This window comes from Mchenga conophoros, linkage group LG18, assembly GCF_057382185.1.
Source record: "Mchenga conophoros isolate Kocher_MC1m ecotype Shallow Benthic linkage group LG18, M_conophoros_male_GT1.1, whole genome shotgun sequence".
Taxonomy (NCBI): domain Eukaryota; kingdom Metazoa; phylum Chordata; class Actinopteri; order Cichliformes; family Cichlidae; genus Mchenga; species Mchenga conophoros.
Window position 1 is genome coordinate 20664611 of NC_140543.1, and position 20661 is coordinate 20685271.

A 20661-nucleotide genomic window follows, 5' to 3' on the forward strand; every position below is an offset into this window, starting at 1 on the left:
GAGAAGCAATCAATTGGTTTGCAATTGTTCCTAGTCAGATGGAAACACAGAATAGGCCTACAGGGTGCTCTCACGATGCTTTCACACGAACTGAGGGGCCAAGATGTGTTTGAAGGCAGTTCAAAGCTTTAGTGTCACAGTGTTATTTGTTGATTGTTGTCATTTGTGTTCATTGGGGCTGTACTTTCACTTCCATCACATGAATCCATCTGTTGTGTCACTGTGTGGATCTTGAGTTTTGCCTGAATGTGTGTGTTTCCCGCTCATACTCTGCGTGTTGGACCCTGTTGCGGTTGATCCTTTAAGCCAGACTTAACATGCTCTTTGCGTGGCCACTGTTTTCTTTACAAAATAAAATGTGTGCTCCTATCTCTTTGATAGGCCTATAAGCTGTGAGGGCAAGAATGCCGTGTAGTATAAGCCAAAGCTGATTAAGAATCAACTTTGTATGCAGTTTGCAGTTTCATGCAGCCTTCTCGCATTTTCAAACTGCTTTGCAACTTCGGATTTGAAGTGTAATTAAAAGAGACAGTTGTGAGATGAGTCGCCCCAGTTTGAACGCGCACATAATCCAAAAGGACGCACGTGCACGCGCATCCATTTCTCAAAGGGAAGAAGAAGAAAAAACACCCAGCCCCTCCCCCCTTTTAAGTTTACATTTTGCAATACAAATTCCAATATTCGCAAATTTTCGAGATTGGGATCATTCATTTGTCCCGTGCAACTCCTGGGAATTACTAATACTAACCTCAATCACGTATGATTGCGTTAAAAGAGTTGGAGAGGGAGACAAGGGGTGAGAGAGACAGAGAGGGAGATCGAGAGAGAGGGAGGGAGAGAGGGAGGGAGGCAGGGAGAGAGAGAGAGAAGCTGTGGACCGCCACCATTCACTCGCACATACACACACAGTATTCATTCGGGACTCGCTGGAAATAATGCTTAGGTCACTTTATTATTTGTGCGCTACAATGAAAAGCACTCCGGCGTGTGTTCGCCTCAACTAATTGTTGCTTTTCAGACGGGAATCACTGCCTGCAGGCTTAAATTACATCTCTGCAGCATCCTTGCAGAGTAGCCTCTGCTCGCCGATTCCATTTTTTCCCCGACTGCATTTAAGCGGTGCCATCGACGGAACCGGAGACTGGTTCACATACACGGGCTCCTACACCGCATCCTGGACCGGCAGCGGACTTCTCTTTGAGCATGGAGTAAAAAGATCATTACGGAAAGAAAAAGTTAGTAGTCTTCTCCACGCACGAGCAGTGCCCCTGGGTTTGGGTTTAATGCTTATCGAAAGGCGTCAGGAACCCAGAGGGTAGGCTGGTGTGCGGATGAGGAAAACGATGTCGTGCTCGTCAGCCGCGGCGCTGTTCACCTGGAATACCTGAAGCGCTCTCGTCTATGGCACGCAGCAGCATCAACTTAGAAACACTGTTGCATGTTTTCATGTCTGATATCTGGGTCCTTGTGGCCTAACCCTTAGATATTTTATATAAGATCGGTTGCTGTTGATTGAAAAGCCCGAGTGTCGAAGCAAAACTCGCAGCAGCTGATCATATTTATAGATATATATCTAAATATACTCTACTGTCCCCACAAGAGGATGCTGCCCGAAGCGCAATGATACCCTGGACTCGAAGGATTTTCGTGATCAGTATGACATTTAGTTAAAAAAAACAACAACTCAACAAACTCGTGGACCTAAGGACAGAATCAACGTTCTTATTTTTATTTCCGCCACACACCAATTACCTACAGTGAGATCCGACATCTGCCGAAGTAGACTTTCCGTTTTCAGACTCGGTTCGGGGAGATGGCCGCGATCGCCAGCTCCCTGATCCGGCAGAAACGCCAGGCGAGGGAATCCAACAGCGACCGGGTCTCGACTTCGAAACGTCGCCCCAGTCCCAGCAAAGACCCCCGCTCTCTCTGCGAGAGGCATTTCTTGGGGGTCTTCAGCAAAGTCCGTTTCTGCAGCGGCAAGAAAAGACCCGTTCGGCGGCGACCAGGTCAGTGCCGTAGATTTTTTTTTGTTCTTGTTGCTTTTTTCTTTAAACTGATGTGTGTTACGTCTGTGTATGGAAGCGGTTTCCCCCAACCTCCCCCCACCACCACCACCACGCGCCACCCCGCCCCTCTTTGAAGCAGCAGAGGCATTATACTGCAGTCAAGGGCTTCAATCTGAACCGGAGGAGAAGGTAGATTTTCTCCGCGGTGCGAAAAAGAAAGAAAAAAGAATCCACCTGTTCCATGAGGTCTTCTTGTTGTCTGTCTATCCCACCGCAACCCTCCCCCACATACCGAGCGGTACCGGCCAGAATGCACGGTGGATGATCTACATGCCGTGACGTTACCGGTTTATGCATCGTGATAGTGCTCTGATCAGAATAATAAATTAACCCCTGAGCAAAAAATTCTTCCCCAGCCAAAGCGGGATTTGACTCAAAAGCATTACAATAAATCTAAGCCTCTGATTTTTTTATTTCCCCCCACACATAATAATCCCCAGCCCGACCCCCCAATTACACAATTACACAATTGCAACTTGAATAGCTATATGGAAGAAAAAGAAGAAACCTGCTTTAAAATGGCCCAAATTCAATATTAATGCAGGTTGGGGGTAAGGAGCGGAGATAAGTTGCACTGCAGTGCACCAAGGCTCTTTTCAGATTAAATGTTTTAATGGTAAATGTTTATTGCTTATTGCAGAGAGGGAGCTTTACTGCAGTGAAGGGAGGTATAGCTTTAGTGATTAAGAGCTGCCCTGGCTGTATTGATATACAAAGACTCAGGTACTACTACAATTCACGTAAATTCACGTAACCTTCTCTCTATCGCTCTCTTTTTTTTAAACAATTCGAAATGTTTCTGTCCTGGTGCACAGATAACAAGCCAAGAGTGCAAGTCACCTCCCCCTCCTCACTATCCAGATAGTTCTGGTTTGTGATGAGCGACAGTAAGATCCATTCAGTGTCCCAACAGACAGATGAGGAGTGAGACAGACGGGCAGTCAGGCATCAATATTTAAGGCAGAAAGGGAGAAAAATGGAGACAGTCACCCAGCCAGCCAGACAGCCAGCTTTAAAACCCTGTAGTCTTGCAGCTTCCACAGACAATCCAACCTCAGTGTCAAAACTGCAGCAAATTACTTGATTTAAAACATAACCATTCAGCCAAAGCAGTCAGTCCTCCAAACACTAACGGGCAGGTAGGTAACTCCTTCCACATGGCCAGTCACAAAGCAGACAGACAGACAGGGAGGCAGACGGATGCTGTATGTCCTCTAATTGATTATCCATATATTTCCACTGATGTGTTGCCATATATTTGCTTATAAACAACCGATACACTGGAGAATTTATGAATTCTGCCTGTTTAAAAGCCTGTTGTTTTTCCTTCTATTCCCCCACCCCCACCCCCCCCACCTCGTAAGATGCACCCTCGAAACCTCCACAGGTGTCCCATAAGGGCTGCAGGCTAGGTCAGTAGCTCAGCCTCCATCCGTGTGTGCTGTGTTTCTTTTCGTCTCCACCCCATCTCGCGCCCATGTCGACTTCCCCCTCGGCCAGGGAGGGGTGGGGAGGGACAGAGAGGGAGGGAGGGTGGGAGGGACCTGGGGCTTCAACACCTGTCTGACAGCCGGCGACCCTCTCCCTTGCTGACTTTCTTCTTCTCCCCCCCTTCATCTCTCCTTCCTGTGTGGCTTTCTTGGACTTTTAAAGCTTCATTTCTGACCTGTTTCTAGCTAAAACTCTCCTATAGCCAGCCGTCTGTTGCTCCTCTGTCTCCTCTCCCTGCCTCTTCTCATTTCGTTTCTGCCCCATTCTCTTTGTCAGTCAGTGTCGGATCAGTCTCTATCCTCGCTCCCCGTCTTGTGTCTGTACTACTGTGTAAATGTTCTAGAGGTTTTTTTTTCTTTTAATTGTAGTGTATATTGGTGTATATGGATATGATGTGTTCCTCCCTGTGAAGCGTTATAGAGCAGGTGATCATTCACCATTTCATGGTCATGACGCCATTTGTCAACGTACCTAAATGTTTTTGTCCTTCTGTATTGGTATGAAGTAAATCTGTTGATGTTCTAGTGGCCCGTGCACTCACAGGGTGGCCTTAAGCTTGTTGCAGCTGAAAGACGCACAAACACACGTTGGAAACACTGGAGTTTATCTGGAAGTCTGTTCATGCCTACACACACACACACACACACACACACACACACACACACACACACACACACACACACACATGCTGATTCTGTAAATGATTGATGATTGAAGCGATGAGGCGTTGGCAGTTGCTCAGGCCTGTGCTGAGGCCTTAATTCATGGAAGTGTCTTTATCACATGTGATTTACTGATGTGGCCACTCCCAAGTGCTTACACACACACAAGCATATGCTACATTCTCTACATTACCCTCCCATGATGGATGATGAAGGGCCTGTCCCAGGAATTGATGCCGCTAACCCACAGGTAGGTGAGATGGGGAAGTGACAGTTAGGATGATGTACAGAGGAACTCACACTCGCTGGGGAGTCCTTCTTCGAGCCCTCTCCTCTACATTTTGTCTTCTGAAAAATAAACATAACTAGAGTTTATGCAGCAGTAATTATTGCAGTGATCAGCTTTCAAGTAAGTACCTTAACATCTGTCAGTGCTTTTTGAAGTCTGATCAAAAACCATCCTTCTGTCCTGATAGCAAGCTTGAAAAAACGTTTCTTCTGCCAATTCATTTGGGACTTTTTGGGCCTGGTTGGACTAAAATGAATTGCACGTCCTCCAAGAATTTGTATGACCTTGGTGAACAGTCAAGCTTCTTTATTCCAGTCACATACACTATTTATCAGAATGTTTGTGCCTGCAAAGCAAGGATTTCATTAAATGAATGTTTATTTAGGTGCACAAAGAGAAACTAAGTGCCAATTCAATTGTGACAAAACGCATAATTTGTTCCTTTTGTGAGACAGACTGAACTGAGGATTAGTCATCTTTAGTATCTATTTGTTTTTCCCAGACTTTACACAAAACAGCGCATTACTGTGCCGCTGTAGAGTAGTATTACTCACGATGAGCCTCAAGAAAACCATGAATGTATATATACTCATTGCATGATCATATCTTTTATTTTACCTGCTTTAAAAATAGTTTTATTTTATTCTTAATCATCAGGATATAATGATGTCATCTGACTTGGACTTCCTGCTTTTGCACAAAATCAAACAAGAGAAGCATGTTTTTTTTCTCAGATAAAAACTGCTTTCCACACATCAGCTTTTACTCAGCATTGCCTGAAGCTGAGAGGCTTTTTTTTGCCCTCAGCTAATCCTCGCTTCCACCTGCTCCACCTGAAGAGAGGAGCATTTTGAGCAGCACTTTGGCCACGCGCCAGAAGTCATACCCTCCAAAGTTGGAGGTCGAAACAGGGTTATCTTACTGGGAAACAAAAAAAATGAAATAAAATGAAACCTCCTCCAGAACTTCCTTTCTGTTTCCTTTCAGGAAATAAATAATAAGGAAATCATTTGGAGTGCAGCATAGAAACATGCCTGTTCAAAAGATTGATTTCATAAAAAATGTCAGTCATATTATTTCTAAAATGCATGGTTGCTTCATACCAAAGAAAGTACTGGCATGTCAGTGTGCATTAAATGTGATTTTAAAAGGCTGTTGAAAGGTAAACCACTGTGGTTTACTAATTATTGGTTTTCTGTTAACGTGTTGTCCTTGTAAAGGTTTTCCTGTCAAACAGCTACTTAACCTTTTATGGGCTCATGTGCTGCATCAGGTGATTCACAGCAAATTGTCCTTTATAGTGTTATTGATATTAGTGATGCAATATATATATTATTGAAATTGTTAAATGTGTAGTGCTTTTTGTGGGCAATTGTGGAAGCTGGATTGTGCCACAGGAATAATAAGAGTTCCTTTAAAATGGCTTATCACAATTGAATAGATACACAAGTCATAAAGTGAACAGTGAACCATCGTTAACCTTTTAGAGACTTTAAATACGACAAAAGAAATGAACTGTAAATGTTTTTAAGTAGAGTAAGTCTATAATTGTTCTGCTGATACGCTCCATCCTCCACAGCCAGCTTTTAATTAATCATGCACTACATTTTATGATCGTGAAACACTTCTTTTGGATGATTTTTTTTCTGAGTGTTAGCTGAAAGCGGAGGTATCAGCTAAATTGTGCTTTTTTCTCACCATTATGAGACTGTTGTTCTGACATATTCTTGGTGGGGACGGGGCTGGGGCCGACGGGTGTGTGTGTGTGTGTGTGTGTGTGTGCGTGCGTGTTACGTGTGTGTGCACGTTCCAGAGCCACAGCTGAAAGGCATCGTGACACGACTGTTCAGCCAGCAGGGCTTCTACCTGCAGATGCAGCCGGATGGAACCATCGACGGCAGCAAGGACGAGAACAGCGACAACAGTGAGTGGAGCATTTTGGAAGCCACAGCTTCCAGCGTAAAACATTTAATGGCCACGAGTCGGTTATATAATAGATTGCTGCCTTTATACGCTTTAGCATTTTTAATTCTTATATAACTCGTGCTATTTGGGTGACCTAAAGCACTCTAAAATTAATTTATGACACCCTCGCTAAATTGGATTATCTTGATTGAAAAACAGATTTTAAAGGCAAGAAATACCCCAGAGCCAAATGCTCTCTTTTCTGCATATGATTATGTAATAATATGCACATAAATGTGCCAAAATCTGCTCAAATGTTTTATGTACTCCAAGCCTGTTTTCTCAAAAATGATGTAGTCTCTAAATATCATATTTATCTGGTAACTATAATTAATTTGCTATAGTAAAAACAATTCTGGTATCCCCACCAGGTCCCTACTAGGTAAACCATTTCTACTGTGTACACTTCATGATTGAAAGTGTCACATTGTTTTGATTGATACGGCTCCAAAGCACGTGTGACCATCACATCAAAATTTCCTTCCTGGAAAAAGCCATTGCTAGAAGTGGTTGTAGGCCCATAGCTTCACTCCATGCCACAAGAACCTCCCCTGCAATATTTCACTGCAATCGACTTTCCATAGTGAACTACCAGTGAATAAATAGTCTCTGGGGTATACCCCATCCACCTCCACAAGAACAGAAAGGAGTGCAAAATCAGCCGTGTCTGTAGAGAGTCTCTTATATTAAAACTTGCAGCTTTTTGTTAAGAGTTTCCTATAAAGGATCAAGGAATAGACAGCACATATGTCAGGGGGGAACAACTGTCAAAGCTATAATGATGACACTCCCAGTCTGGAGTGAGGCCAATACAGGAAACCAACCATGACTTTTCTTCTTCTTCTCCTGCCTTACTTACAGAAAACCGCAGCCACAGCTGCTGGACCAGGGCAGTTATGTGCTGAAATGAATGCTTCACTCCTCCATTGTTGTTGCTGTATATTTTAAGAGGAGATAGATCTTTAATGAGAACCACTTAGGGCATAAAGTGAGGGTCTTCAGGACAAAACGGATTACTGCATAAGGGGGATGGGAAGGAAAGTGAGAAACATTCACATATAATGCATTTCATGTGTTTAGCTTGAGCAAACAGCTGGTTTTTTTTGTTGTTTCTTTTGAAGGTTTCCATTGTGTCTAAAGGTTTTAGCTGGTTGAGGGTTTAGCTGCATGTGAGGATTTCCCCACCTTTAGGTAATCCTCTAGTTAAGCAGTCCCCCTGGCCCAGGGATGGAAGAATGCAGTGAATAATTCAGCCACAGCAAACTAAAAATACCACCTTCTCCGTTTGTACCCAATGAATAATTCTCTATATTAGATGCCTCAAGCATACAGACTGTCTAAAGTAAGACACACAGAGGGAAGAGGCGAGCAGGAGGTGCCACTAGAGGAATTCAAAGTGTAGAATAGAGGAGAAGATGGAGACAGTAAGAGGAAGAGAAAGGGGAAGAATAATCGCTGTCAGAAAAAGAGAAAGGAGATTTTGTATTCAGGTCTTGCACTGAGCCATTGATCTCTTAGCTGGATTATTAGAATAATAGATTATCCTCCACCCTTCAACTACGACATCCTCTGACCCGCCTCATCCACAGCTTTAGCTGATAGAATACAGCAATTTATTTTCAGGGGGTGCTTCAGTGGAACCGATGGTAGTGAGGAGCATGATGGCGCCTGAATAATAGCAGTGACCTGTACCCAGAGTGCACTTGGTTTCCATTTTCATTTTTATCAATTGCTTCATTTCAGTGCGGAACGGGAAGCGGTGAAACAAGGACACCGCTGAACAGGAAACAGTTTTAGTGACAAAAAGGAGGAAAATGATGATGAAAAATGAGAAAATAATGGAATTTCTTCTTTAATCATGCCTCTCTCATTTTTAAATAGCTCGATTTTATTATGGGTTTGGCAAATTGTGCAAAGTGCTCGACTGAGTCACAAAGTTGCTGCCTTCAGGCTCAATATACAGTTACAAGTATGGAAAATTGCTTTAGTGGTAAGCATGACTGGCTGGAAGCTGTACGCTTAACTAACAGCGAGGGCTTAGGAACACCGTTCCATTAATTACCATCCATGTTCAAATTTGAACAGTTATTAATTTGATTGTCATCAATTGATCGCCTGCAGTAATTATCTGCACACTCTGAAGCCCTAGAAAGATACTGCTGGTTATGAGACACCTGCGGTTTCAGGCAGTCACGCTTCATCTATCTCTGATGCTCCGGGTTTGATGGATGGAATAAGGATAGACTTCCTTATTACCTGAAGACCCATACGCTAATTTCAAGTGCTTTCAGTTTCCAGCTGGAGTGTGGAAAAAAAAATAAGCTCTATATAATTGCAAATGTGACAGTGTATACCTGGATTTCTCTCTGGATTTGGAGATATGCCCTTGGCATTTGAAATTTGGCTAAGTTTCTTTCTGAAACTTTTCCTGCAGGGTTTATTTCCTGCTGTGCTAGTATTCCTCACATGAAATTCACTTGCCTGAGTCTAGCCGCTGCAGGATTTTTTGTAGTCGATTACTGCTCTTCTGGAAGACTTGGCATTTTGAGGATTTTCCTTTATTGAGTTGTTTGAACCTATTTTGTCTGGCCCTTTGACGATAACAGATCCCTGGAGAATCGCTTAACTCTTCCAGCGCCAGCCCGGCCTCTCTTTTTTCAGTGAGAGATAGGATTGAGGTGATTAAGGAGGAAGAATCAGTGTGAGAATAGTCATCAGGTAGTTATGGAATCAATCAAATGCTGGTGCTGGCATTTAGATGATAACTGAATGACAGCTTCTGTCAGCTCTCAAATTTTTTGGCAGGCAAATGAGAGCAGGGATTGTGGATCGTAATTATAACATAATAGTGTAGTAGTGGGCCATATTTTATGTCTCTTTTCCTCCCACTATTCAAGCAAGGCCGAACTGTTGATGGTGCCTCTGACAGACACTGCCAGACATCGACGAGACAAACGCAGCAGCGGCTAATGGAAAGAGGAGTGAGGGAGCATACAGAGGAGGTAAAGAAATGACGGAATAAGAAGCAGGGAACAGATGGAAAAATAGCTGAGAAGTCTTAGAAAATCAAACTGAAGGGGCTGAAGTACCCATTCTGTCTGGCCTCAAGGGTATATGTCCCTGCATAGCGGCCGGCAGGTATCACGCGCACCACTGGCCCCGAGGTCAGGTTTAAACCATTGGCAGCACGTCGATATTTATTGAGTGAAATAGAATCTGTTCAGAGGACAGACCTGTGTTGGCCCGATGCCTTTTTTTCCCCCTGCCAGCCTTTTCTGGTAGTCCCCATTGACACTTGCAGAACAATCACTCCAACATCACGGGGAGTTCACAGTACGCAAAGCACGCCCTCACCAAACCAACGCCCTTGATGGTTCAGTCCGCTCAGGAGATTCAGTAGCATTTGCCTGCAGCAGTTTAGTGATTGATGGGGTCTTAAATCAAAACACAATTTCGGTTGTTTGCTATCACAGATCTATGTCTACGCTGTTTTATTGACGCTCGTCTCACTGCTTTAAAGATTATGCTGCATACTTTCAGGTATGGATCAGCGTTCAGTAATCACTGAGTCAGAAGCAGGTTTTCAGATTGCAGTGGAATATGATCAAAATGAACGCTGATGACTTAAAACCTGAACATTTGTGCCTGGACATACTAGCTGCACTCATAGTAAGCCTCATTTCTACCGGTATGGCAGCTTATCAATTCCTTTCTGACTGGCAGTGCCAGTTACAATTTCTCATATTGGAGCTGCTGCAAACAGAGTCACATATGTGTGCATAAATAGTACATAGTTGCTTTCATTTTGCAAAATCTAAGCCATCCAGGAGACTTGAATTCAACAAGATGTACAAAGAATCACAGGATGCTTTGTGATTCTTTGTGCAGTTACCTCAGCTAGATGTCATTAAAAAAGTTTTGGATTCCTGCTGTTATGCGTCACTGTGCATCAGAGTTCCCTTTGTCTATGTCCTGCACTGTTCACTTTACCGCTGACAGACAGCCAAAGAACAGAGATCAGAGGGTGTTGTGTCTACAAGAGTTAAGTGAAAACTCAATTGTCCTATTCTGTCCTTTGTGTCTGATGTCTCTCTTTCGTCTCTGCCTCTTTGTAACTGTTTCTCCTCCACTCTGTCTGCTCTGCAGCCCTGTTTAATCTTATTCCCGTGGGTCTGAGAGTGGTGGCCATCCAGGGGGTGAAGAGTGGCTTTTACATTGCCATGAATGGCGAGGGCATGCTCTACAGCTCGGTAAGACGCGACTCCTCGCTCCAGTCACGCCGCCATGTCGCGCATGTTTGAGCGGTGCCAGCATGCGTATTTCTTCATTAACACGTGTTGTGTTTTGTTCTGTTTGTTGTCTGTTTTAATATCCCATTGCTGCAAAGACTCAGCCCTGCCAATCCCTTTCATCTCTGCTAAATTTAAGAGCTCTTCAGATGTGCCTTTGTGTTGCTGTGCAGCACTTATCTCTCTCAACCCCTCCCCATCCTTTGTTGCACCTCACATGCTTTGCATTTAATTTGATATTAAGTTCAGTGCTCAGTGAAGTGCTCTCAGTTTGTTTTGTATGAGAAAAAAAGTGTAGCGTAATCTTAACATATTAACAGAAAGACTCTGGGGTAAACATTACAAACGTAAATGTGTAGAATATATGCACCGGGAGTTGGGGGGTCTCCAGCCAAAAGATGTGGCTGCTGCATTGAAGATCAAGACATGCATGTCTTAGGAAAATGAGCTGCAGAGGGAGCGTGTTTGTAAGACAGCGAGAAAGAACTGCAATACATATCCCAGTTGGGATGGTTATATAACCTCTAGTCTTAGCAGAGGATAGTGCTACTGAAGAAAGAAGCTGATGGGAGGGCTGCATCACTCCCAAACTTCTGCTGAGGGACTTGGTGATTGCTGTGTGATTGCCAGACAGCCATGATAAATGACTGGCGAGAGCTGGAATTCACAGACTGCCCATCAAACTTTTTCTCTCTTAAAATACTCATAAAATACTTGAAGGACACAGTGAAGCCTGTGTCTGCTAACTTGCAGCTTACATTTATTGATAAGGGCGCCGCTTTACTGTTAGGGTGACAAGGGGAAAAGTTTGAGTTGAGAAGATGAATGGTGGACGCGATGTCTTTTTTTTGGTTGTTTGTTTTTTTTAAATGTGCTCTTGAATAACTGAAAAATTAGCTCAATTTACCATCGTTATTTCAGAATGACAAGCAGTTTTTACTCAGTACAACTTGAACACAACTCAGTGCCTAGACAGATGTATGAGGCACTCACAAGTTCAGAGAAGGACATACAGTAAATGCGCATGGTTTTATGACTCACCCAGTAGACAGATTCATTCATAACCAAAGGCTCATAAACAAGTGCACATCTCTCAGTCCTACTGTGAAGCTTATAATAATTCTCCTCCCACCTATCTATGTCTAATTAAAGTTTAATCCTGCCCAGACAGCAATCTTTTAATTTATCAAATTGACTCAAGTTGGGGATGCTGAATGACCCCCACACAAACCCGCTCTTTATAAAATCATCATTTGTGTCAGAGTACTTTATTATTATTAATTACAAACCATTTAGTACTTCAGTGTCAAGAGGCAGCTTTTGGTGTAACAAACATTTGTCTTTACTTATCATCATTTTATCCACATTTTTTCAGATGCAGAATCAACTCTTTGAGCCTTCTAAAACAGCTAGAGTAATTTTTAATTAGAGGTTAGGATGTTTCTGCTGTAGCAGTCGAAGGACCGTTTTAATCAAAGCCACAAACTAAAAGAATTTTCTAGCCATGTGGAAGGGGTCCGGTTCCTCAGATGTGAAGCATGGACGATTAGCATTGGTTATTTCCTTACCAATGCCTATAAGCCTATAAGCCTTGGAGGGGCTCATAAAAAGATTAAATTAACATGCAAACTACGTAAAAGCAAATATAGCCTCTGTTGTTTACCAGTACAGGTTATGTATGCGGATAAATAATAAAGCGTTGCAGGAATGGCATTATGGGGAGCATTTCTGTTCTTTATTCATGCATTAATGAGAGCTTTCTTGGTGCAACCACGGCCATAAAGTAAGTCCTTCATTCATTCCTCATTCTTAGTCACATTTACTTTTATTATTATTTGTCTGGGTCTTCATTGTTTTTCCGAGCCATCCTCGCTTATTCACTCTTGCTCCCGTCCTCCTGTCCTCTCTAAGATGAGCCTTCCATTTTACTATTTTGACTCCACCAACTATAAAGTTTGTCACTGCTTGTTTTGTCGTCTTGTTTTGCCTTCCTTACATCTGAGAGCAGAGATACATAGCTCTCTCCCGTGCCCCCCCCCCCCTTGGGAGATAATTACTGAGGGATATCCTCCTACTTCTCTAACACTGCCTCCCTTTTACTTTTTTCCTTCCTGCTTCTTTGCGCTGTCTTGTTAGTGAGAGAACGCGACAACCCTTTCTTCTGTTGTTGTTTGAGATGCTTCTGAGAAATTGCACTGCACCCTTGAGGACCTTTTCTGTCAGTCTTTTATCTGGGTGTCAGGTATCATTTTTTTTAGTACTATCACTGCTGATCAGTTAAGTCGTTACATATATGCTGCCTGGTTTTTCTTGCTTGCAGAGCTTGCTGATGAGGATTGGAAGCTGATGTAGCTGAGGGTGAGCTGGGTGATGGTGCTTATGTGGAGTGTTTAGTGATAAAGTGCGTGGGGGCTGAACATCTACAATGAAGAGTTCCCTTCCATTATTTATAACACTCAATATGACCTACTTTGCTGCACAACAGTAACCACTGCTACCGTCTACAGTATCTATCTATCTAAATATGTTAATTTATGTTGCAAAAAAATTGTAAATCGCACACTGTTTTGTTTTTAGATAAATGGCTCAATAGAAAATTGACGAAGGTTTGGTAGTTTGTCATTCTACTTGATTACTTTATGAGCTAAACTGGTGCTTCTGTGTGTGCAAACAATGTAGCTGCTCATGGTGTTGAATCTATGCTAATGCCATGTACAGCCACCTCCCCCCCCCCCCCCTTCCCCCCAAAGGTAAAAAAAAGTAGGTGCGATTTAATTGCAGACAATCAAACACATCATCTGTGGAGAAAATTGAGAAAAGACAAAAAATAACACCTTGCTTCAAAGTGACTGACTCCAGAGTCAGACAGAGGGAAAAAAGATAAGCATGGAGGGAGGGAAAATTAGAAAAAAGTGAGAAAGAGAGTTTTCAGTTTAAGTAACGTCTAGACGATCCCAGACCTAAATCTCTCCAAGAATAATAATAAGCTCCCCGGGAGTTCCATGGCAGCGCTGGGACTGTCACAGGGCCCAGATCTCTCAGATACACCAGTGTCTCAAGCCCATGTTTAAATTGAGGTCCTCGCCGTATCCTCCACATCTTTATCCAAATTCAAAAGATGTCTGTCGGCAGCTGCTCCTCAAAGCAGAGCCAGAGAGTTGCCTCCCTCCTGTGATGGAGCCAGCAGCTGATTTAGATTCAGGATGCATTCAGCTCAGTTCTTTTGGCAACCCAGTTTGGCAATCCATTACATCTTGTTCTCATTCTTCGAGTTTCATTTTACATTCCATACATTGGCACTCACACCTTTCATAAGCCCCAAACACACACGTTACCTCACACTTATCTGGACAGAGGTGCAGAACCACCAGAGGTGGTGATGGGTATGAGGTTGTTTTGCTGGTTTTGCAGCTGGTATTAAAGTTAAGATAACCCGAAATCTAGATAAACATGATGTGAGTAACACTATCATGTCCAAAAAATCAAGGATGATGTGAAAATAGCAGCATTGGTCTTTAAAGTTCTGTGGAGTTTTTGACTTCAGCGATAGAGGGGTTTTTATTTCTTTATTTTTCTATGATTTTCTATAAGAAGGTCACAATTTAGTTATTTTGAGGTAACACACAAGCGCACATTTAAAAACTTTTCAAAGGTTGTTGGCTGTCTTTTGCTCAATTCTCTGTCAAGGTGATCCCACATTGCTTCAGGAATGTTGAAGTCCAGCTTCCGGGCCTCCTTCTATTCATTTTTACTGTATTGGCAGTATGTTTGGAATCATTGTTTAAAACTAAAGCAGTTTCCAATCAGATTCTTTTCAGATGGTGTTGCATTGTCGGTCAAAATTTGACAGTTCTTTTCTGTGTTTATAATTCCACCAATTTTAACAAGCACCACCCAAAACCACAGATCACAGATTGGCTGTAGACAATCACTGGTGTTTTGACCTTCTCCATGCATATTGATGCCGATTTGGTATACCTTAGCCTTTTGTTACTGTTTTTTGTGAGAAGCTTCTTGACAGCCACCTTTCCATCGAGACCACCTCTGATGAGACTTTGACAAACAGTAGATGGATCAACTGACAGGCCAGATGCATCTCAATTCCTGTGTCAGGTCTTTCATGGATTTCCCCCCAATTTTTTAAGGACATGACATTCATTGTTCAAGACTGCTTTAAAAAAGTTGCTAAGAAGTCTGGCTCCTTGGAAGCAAAATATAGCGAAATGAGTGGTAATTCAATGCTGTAGTGCTACATTTATACCTTGTGCAAAGCAGGAATTGCAAACTCAAAAGGGTATTGGTGCGTTATTGTCCTTTCAAAAATCAGTTTGATGTTTGTTTCTGTCAAAACAGATGATAAGCTTTTATATTAAAAAAAGAAAAAAAATGTTGTGAAAATATGCAGAAACAGCCAAAATATTTGCATTCAGTTAGCAGTTTTGCTGTGTTTATTCACAGCGTCTCAGGTGAAGCTTTTTTTTTTTTATCAATCCGTAGGTCCAAACTGAGGTCCAACTAAAGGTGCAATGTAAGCACATGTCCAGTTTTGCTAACAAGTCTTCTGGTTTTGTCCATGAGATTGCTATGGAATATAAATAAGCATCCTTTCAATTACTTTAATATCAGCTTGCAGAGCCTGTTAGCTCTTTTTAAAAAACTTGTTTCAGTGCAGTAACAACTTCAATTAATTATGAGCTCCTGGCAGAGGAAGTGACAGGGCAAACTTGTTGTCCATATATTTGGGGCATTGAGAATGTGTGTTGATGTGTATTTTTGTGCTTTTTCTTTGTCCCTGCGGTTCTGTGGTTTATGTCCATTAATAAAATCTCATTAATCACAATAGAGTCTGACCCCATCTCTTCACCTCGCATTTCTACTCAGTCATCCGTGAACAAGGTTCTCTGTTAGAGACTTCAAAGTCACTTACATTTCACCCCAGTCATTCCCAAACTGCATCCAGGGTGCTTTCTAAACCGCTCCAGCTTTTCATGGACAGCACAGGGCATTGTTGCCGTGGAGAATGTGGAGGGAATTTTATAATGTGTCAGCAAAGCAAGTGGCTAATGGTGAATGGTAGGTTAGTACTTGGGTGCGTATGTATGTGGGTGTGTGTGTGTGCTCTTGGCCTAATTTGAGCACCAAACAGATGAAGTAGCGATGAAGCCTTCTGCTGTGTAATGTATCACTGTCTGCCCCCCACCCACTCAAACACATACATTCACACATAAACACACACAGAGCCAGACAGGCACAACGTGACCCCAGTGCCCTGACAGCGAGCCAGATCTTTGCCGTTTGACAGCGTTTCAGCAGGCATTCAGATACACTCTGCCGCCAGAGCTTGTCCTCTCTCCTGCTGACCAGTGATACGTTTCCACACTGTCGACCATGTGACCTCCACTTTCCCTCAGTCCCTTACTCAGCCTGCAATGCACTGAGGTCATACACACTGGGACTCATTACTCTCAACTGCGGCGTGCCATCCAAAAAGAGACCACACACACACACACTCTTTAAACTGTACTGAATATGACATAAACTAATTTAAAGCTACAGATTTTATTTATTTATTTATTTATTTTTTGCATGAAGAATCAGCCAAATGACTGTGTGTAATATACAGGTGCTGCTTAAAATGACTAACCAACAAAGCTCTACACAGATTTTTAGCACTCTTTAAATCCATACCACCTGCTGAAAAGATACCCAGATGACGTTAACAACTAGCTGATAAACACAGTTTGGACTGCACAGTAAAGATGCCAGATGCTTTCCTCGGGAGCTGGTAAAGCAAAACAGAACTAAAAAGTAAAGCAGCTATAAAACTTACATTAAACATGTGGTCAGAAACAGCTTTAAATGATTCCTGATTTGTATCAATTACTTCATAAAGGACATTTACACATGCATTAATCTCCCGAAGACGTAGAGTATAAGTATAACTGCTGTTTGTCAAAGCCTTACCCTTATCCTAACCTTAAAGCATGTCACTAACCATAAAATGCATTGATTTATGTTATGGGGACTTTCTTTTTGTCCCCACAAGGAAGACACGTCCCTATAACGTGATGGTATAAACAGATTTAGGTCCCCTCTACATGAGTAATACCTGGACTACACACACACTGTCACCTCCAGCAGGGAGTAGAATTGGGCTGTCACTCAAACAGACAACCTTAAAAGGGCACAGAACCTTGCAGGAGACATTAATAAATGAAATATAGCAGTGACACAAAAACACACCCATAGTACAAAGTCTGGCTTAGCTGAGATCTGAGATGGCCCAACATCTACCAAACCAGCTGTTCTGCCTGCATTTTTTTTTTTTTTTGGCACACACACGACTTCCCTGCCCTTCAAATTGACTGGCATTAGATTTTAATTTAGTCTCGAAGAGGACATTGTTGTGAACAGGGACAAGGACTGAGGGGTTGGCAGCCTCCTTGTCAGCACACATTAATCAGCACATGTGTGGTGATAAGTAAAGATTTTGTGCAGAAAAAGCAAATTTGTGCATTTTCCAGCCTTTCTAACACGATTGCCAAAGGTGACAAATGACTGTGCATCTTTACTGTACATCTGGAATGGGTTACAGAGTCAAGAGCATTGTTTCCTGTCTTGCACTGTCATGGCAATAATCTGGCATCGCACGCAGGCATGGCAGTGTATCCAGTATCTGGTTCTTTCCAGTTTTCCAGTCATTACTGTGAGTCCCCTTGCCTCTCTCCTTGACTTACTTTGATAATGAAACCAAGAGATAGAAATCTTCCATTGTCACATTATTCTAATAAGACTATCGTTCTCATTAGTCTCCTGTGTGTGTGTGTGTGTGTGTGTGTGTGTGTGTGTGTGTGTGTGTGTGTGTGTGTGTGTGTGTGTGTGTGTTACTGGATGTTTACCGACCTTGGCAACTTTCACATACTGGTCATGAGTTCTTTTTTTATTTTGCTGCTTTCAGCTTTCATGTGGGTGAAAATGTATTTTCTGTTTGCATTGACAAATATCTATAACATTTTTACCTTCCTTCACTCAATCTTTTTGCAGGAGGTGTTCACCCCAGAGTGTAAGTTCAAGGAGTCAGTTTTTGAGAACTACTATGTGATCTACTCGTCCACTGTGTACCGACAGCAGGAGTCAGGTCGGGCCTGGTTCCTTGGTCTCACCAAGGAGGGACAAGTAATGAAGGGCAACCGGGTCAAGAAGACTAAGCCCTCATCGCACTTTGTTCCCAGGCCAATTGAAGGTATCATAAAACTTGTAGAAGCACATTTTTGGTACAGCTTTAATGTTATTTCTTTTTGATTTCATTTTTTTTTGTAATGCATGCACTTCCCATCACGTACACTAGTATTATCGTGCAACACTGGTGGTTAAAGCAGCGATCCACCAGCTCTAATTAGCCTTTGAAACCAGATAATGTCTTATCTGGCTTTGGAGGACCTTCATTACCAGCTGGAACTGTTCGGTTTGTTAATACGTTGGCATTAAGGAGGAGGGAGAAACTAATGAAACATAGTATAGGTGCATCATGGGAAATGAAAAAATCAATGTTCTTTTTTTAAACTTAGCAAATCCTTTTGACACACCTAAAGGTAAAATATATTGACATCCGCTGTTTTAGCTCAAACAATCCTTGGTATTCTTCAAGCTTTATGAGGGAGCAAAATGAAATCATTTGCATTGCATTCCCATTCTCCAAACCTGGCTTCTAAAGGGATTTATCATTTTGAGCATTTATTTTGCTCTTGCTTTGTTATTTGTCAGCAAGATTAACTATCTCATTTTCGATGAAGCTTAGTAGAGCAGTGTACGGGCAAAGGGGGAATCCTTAAAATTTTGTTGCACATTCAGGCACAGTTTCTCACAAGTGTGAAGCAGGACTTTGGACTTGGCAAGTGATTCACTTTCAGTGCCGCAGTAGTTTACATATCTTTTGTGGGAGCTTTGTTAAAATATCACATAGATATTGTTGTAATAACTTGTCAAGCAATGTGATAAAAAAGTGCAGACATGGCCTAATTCCCCTGTCTTCTCCCTCTCAGCCTGGTATAATTGTCCCAGCCTCACACTTGACCTTGTCTCTGTCTGCACATCCATCTCTTCAATCTACTCTCTACTGTCCCCATTCTCCTCTCCTCTCCGCTCCTCTCCGGTCCTCTTGTTTCCATCCCTTTCCTTGGCTTTCCATCTTTTCCACAGTTTGTATGTACAGGGAGCCATCACTGCATGAGATAGAGGACAAGCACCGCTCCAGGAAGAGCTCAGGGACTCCCACCATGAATGGAGGGAAAGCTGTCAATCAGGACTCCACATAGCATCTGAGGGAGGGGCTTCCAGCAGGGGGGAGAGGCCTCATCCTGAATGAAGGGAAGGGGCCAAAGGAAACTTCACCCGTCCCTCCCAATGTATGCACCACCATGGCCCGTGACAAACAGAGGGGTTTATGATGACAATGAGGAGCTATTACTGTACACCCAAGACAACGAAAACAAAAACTGATGTCTTGCCTGTGAAAACCTTTTAGATGAATTAATATGAAAAAGACTATATATATATATATATATATATATATATATATATATATATATATATATATATATATATATATATATGGAGAAGTCATTTTCAATCAGGACTTGACCAACCATTTTATGCAAAAAAGTATAAAAACGCTGTGATAAACAAAGAAATGGTGGTCTCCCTTCACGTAAATACAAGTATCTATCATTTTCGATTTATGCTGTGAAAAACAAGCTTTAATACATGTTCACTTTTCATACATTGATTTTTTTCCTACATGCTATTGCATTCTCATATGCTTTATTGTGTTGTTGTCAATAATAACTATACCATCTTCATTATAATCGTCATTACTAATCTGTTGCTCGATCATCTTATTTACTAGCTTTTTGTTTTTGAGACAAAATACTTTTTTTTATTACCCTTATGTGTTTTTTTTCTCTCACAGTTTGATCTTGAATGCACTGTCACACCACTTGCACTGGTGTGAGGGTAAGACTAAATATATTGATAGTTCTCTTTGCTGGACTTCAATGGAAACAGAGTGCTTAGGGTGGGATGTAATTTACTCAGGTGTGTATTGTAAGTTAGACTAATGTGACTATAGGACACAAACTTCCATATGTTGCCCTGCTGTGGCAGGACGGGACCGATACAAGCAATATAACAGAGTGCAGTCTAGTATGTCTCTAAATAAAAAAACAAAAACAATAAAACACTGACAACACATCTCCACGGTTGGTGTGTTTGTCAGTAGAAAAGACAAAGAAAGTTGTATGAGGCATTAAAAGTTGGAAACGAGTGAAAACCTGTTTTGATACAGTTTCTGTATTATCTCATCACTTAAAATGAGCATTAGGTTATAAACAAAGAGATGTCCAAACTTGTCAAAAATGACAAAGAATAATATTCTCTCCAAAAGCTGAGAGGATGGCAATGACCAACATCAGCACTACGAGCCATGGCCAAAAACGGTCACTTCGCATTTGCACCTCGAGAACCACAGACCCCTTTTTCTGCTGTAAGCTATAACAACAACTCAAAATATAACTATGTAACAGTAGTCGTGCTTTTGAACTATATGGACTAAACATGAAATAACCTTTGATTAAAGACTTCTGCAGTTTTTCTACGCAGAAAGAAAAGAAGTGGCAATTTTTTTGGCAAGCCCGGCCGTGAAGGGTTGTGTTGACTAATTTCCAGAAAGTTCTACTATTTCTATTATTCTGTTGTGAAATGACCAGAGACTTTTTCAACACTGGTGGACAGGGTGCCTGACTGTTTAATAAATCACTGACCTAACATGTTGAAAATTTGTTCAAAAATTGTAAGGTCACAATCATTCAAACTTTGCCATCACAATGGAAGCTAAATGT

At 42.0% G+C, this 20661-nt stretch overlaps 1 protein-coding gene across 4 annotated transcripts in view; it reads left to right on the plus strand.

Moving 5' to 3' along the window:
• The window catches only part of fgf12a (fibroblast growth factor 12a), a 31267-nt gene extending 11944 nt beyond the window's left edge, over positions 1-19323 (plus strand). For 2 of the 4 annotated variants that reach the window (XM_085255715.1, XM_085255714.1), the window contains exons 2-5: positions 6325-6435; positions 10623-10726; positions 17810-18008; positions 18965-19323. In XM_085255715.1, coding sequence (XP_085111841.1) covers positions 6325-6435; positions 10623-10726; positions 17810-18008; positions 18965-19080 — 530 coding nt within the window. In that variant the 3' untranslated portion in view covers positions 19081-19323. Of the gene's footprint in view, positions 1-866; positions 2010-3433; positions 3482-6324; positions 6436-10622; positions 10727-17809; positions 18009-18964 lie in introns of those variants that run through there. The other 2 variants (XM_085255712.1, XM_085255713.1) reach the window with 2 other exon arrangements.
• Positions 19324-20661: the final 1338 nt, after the last annotated feature.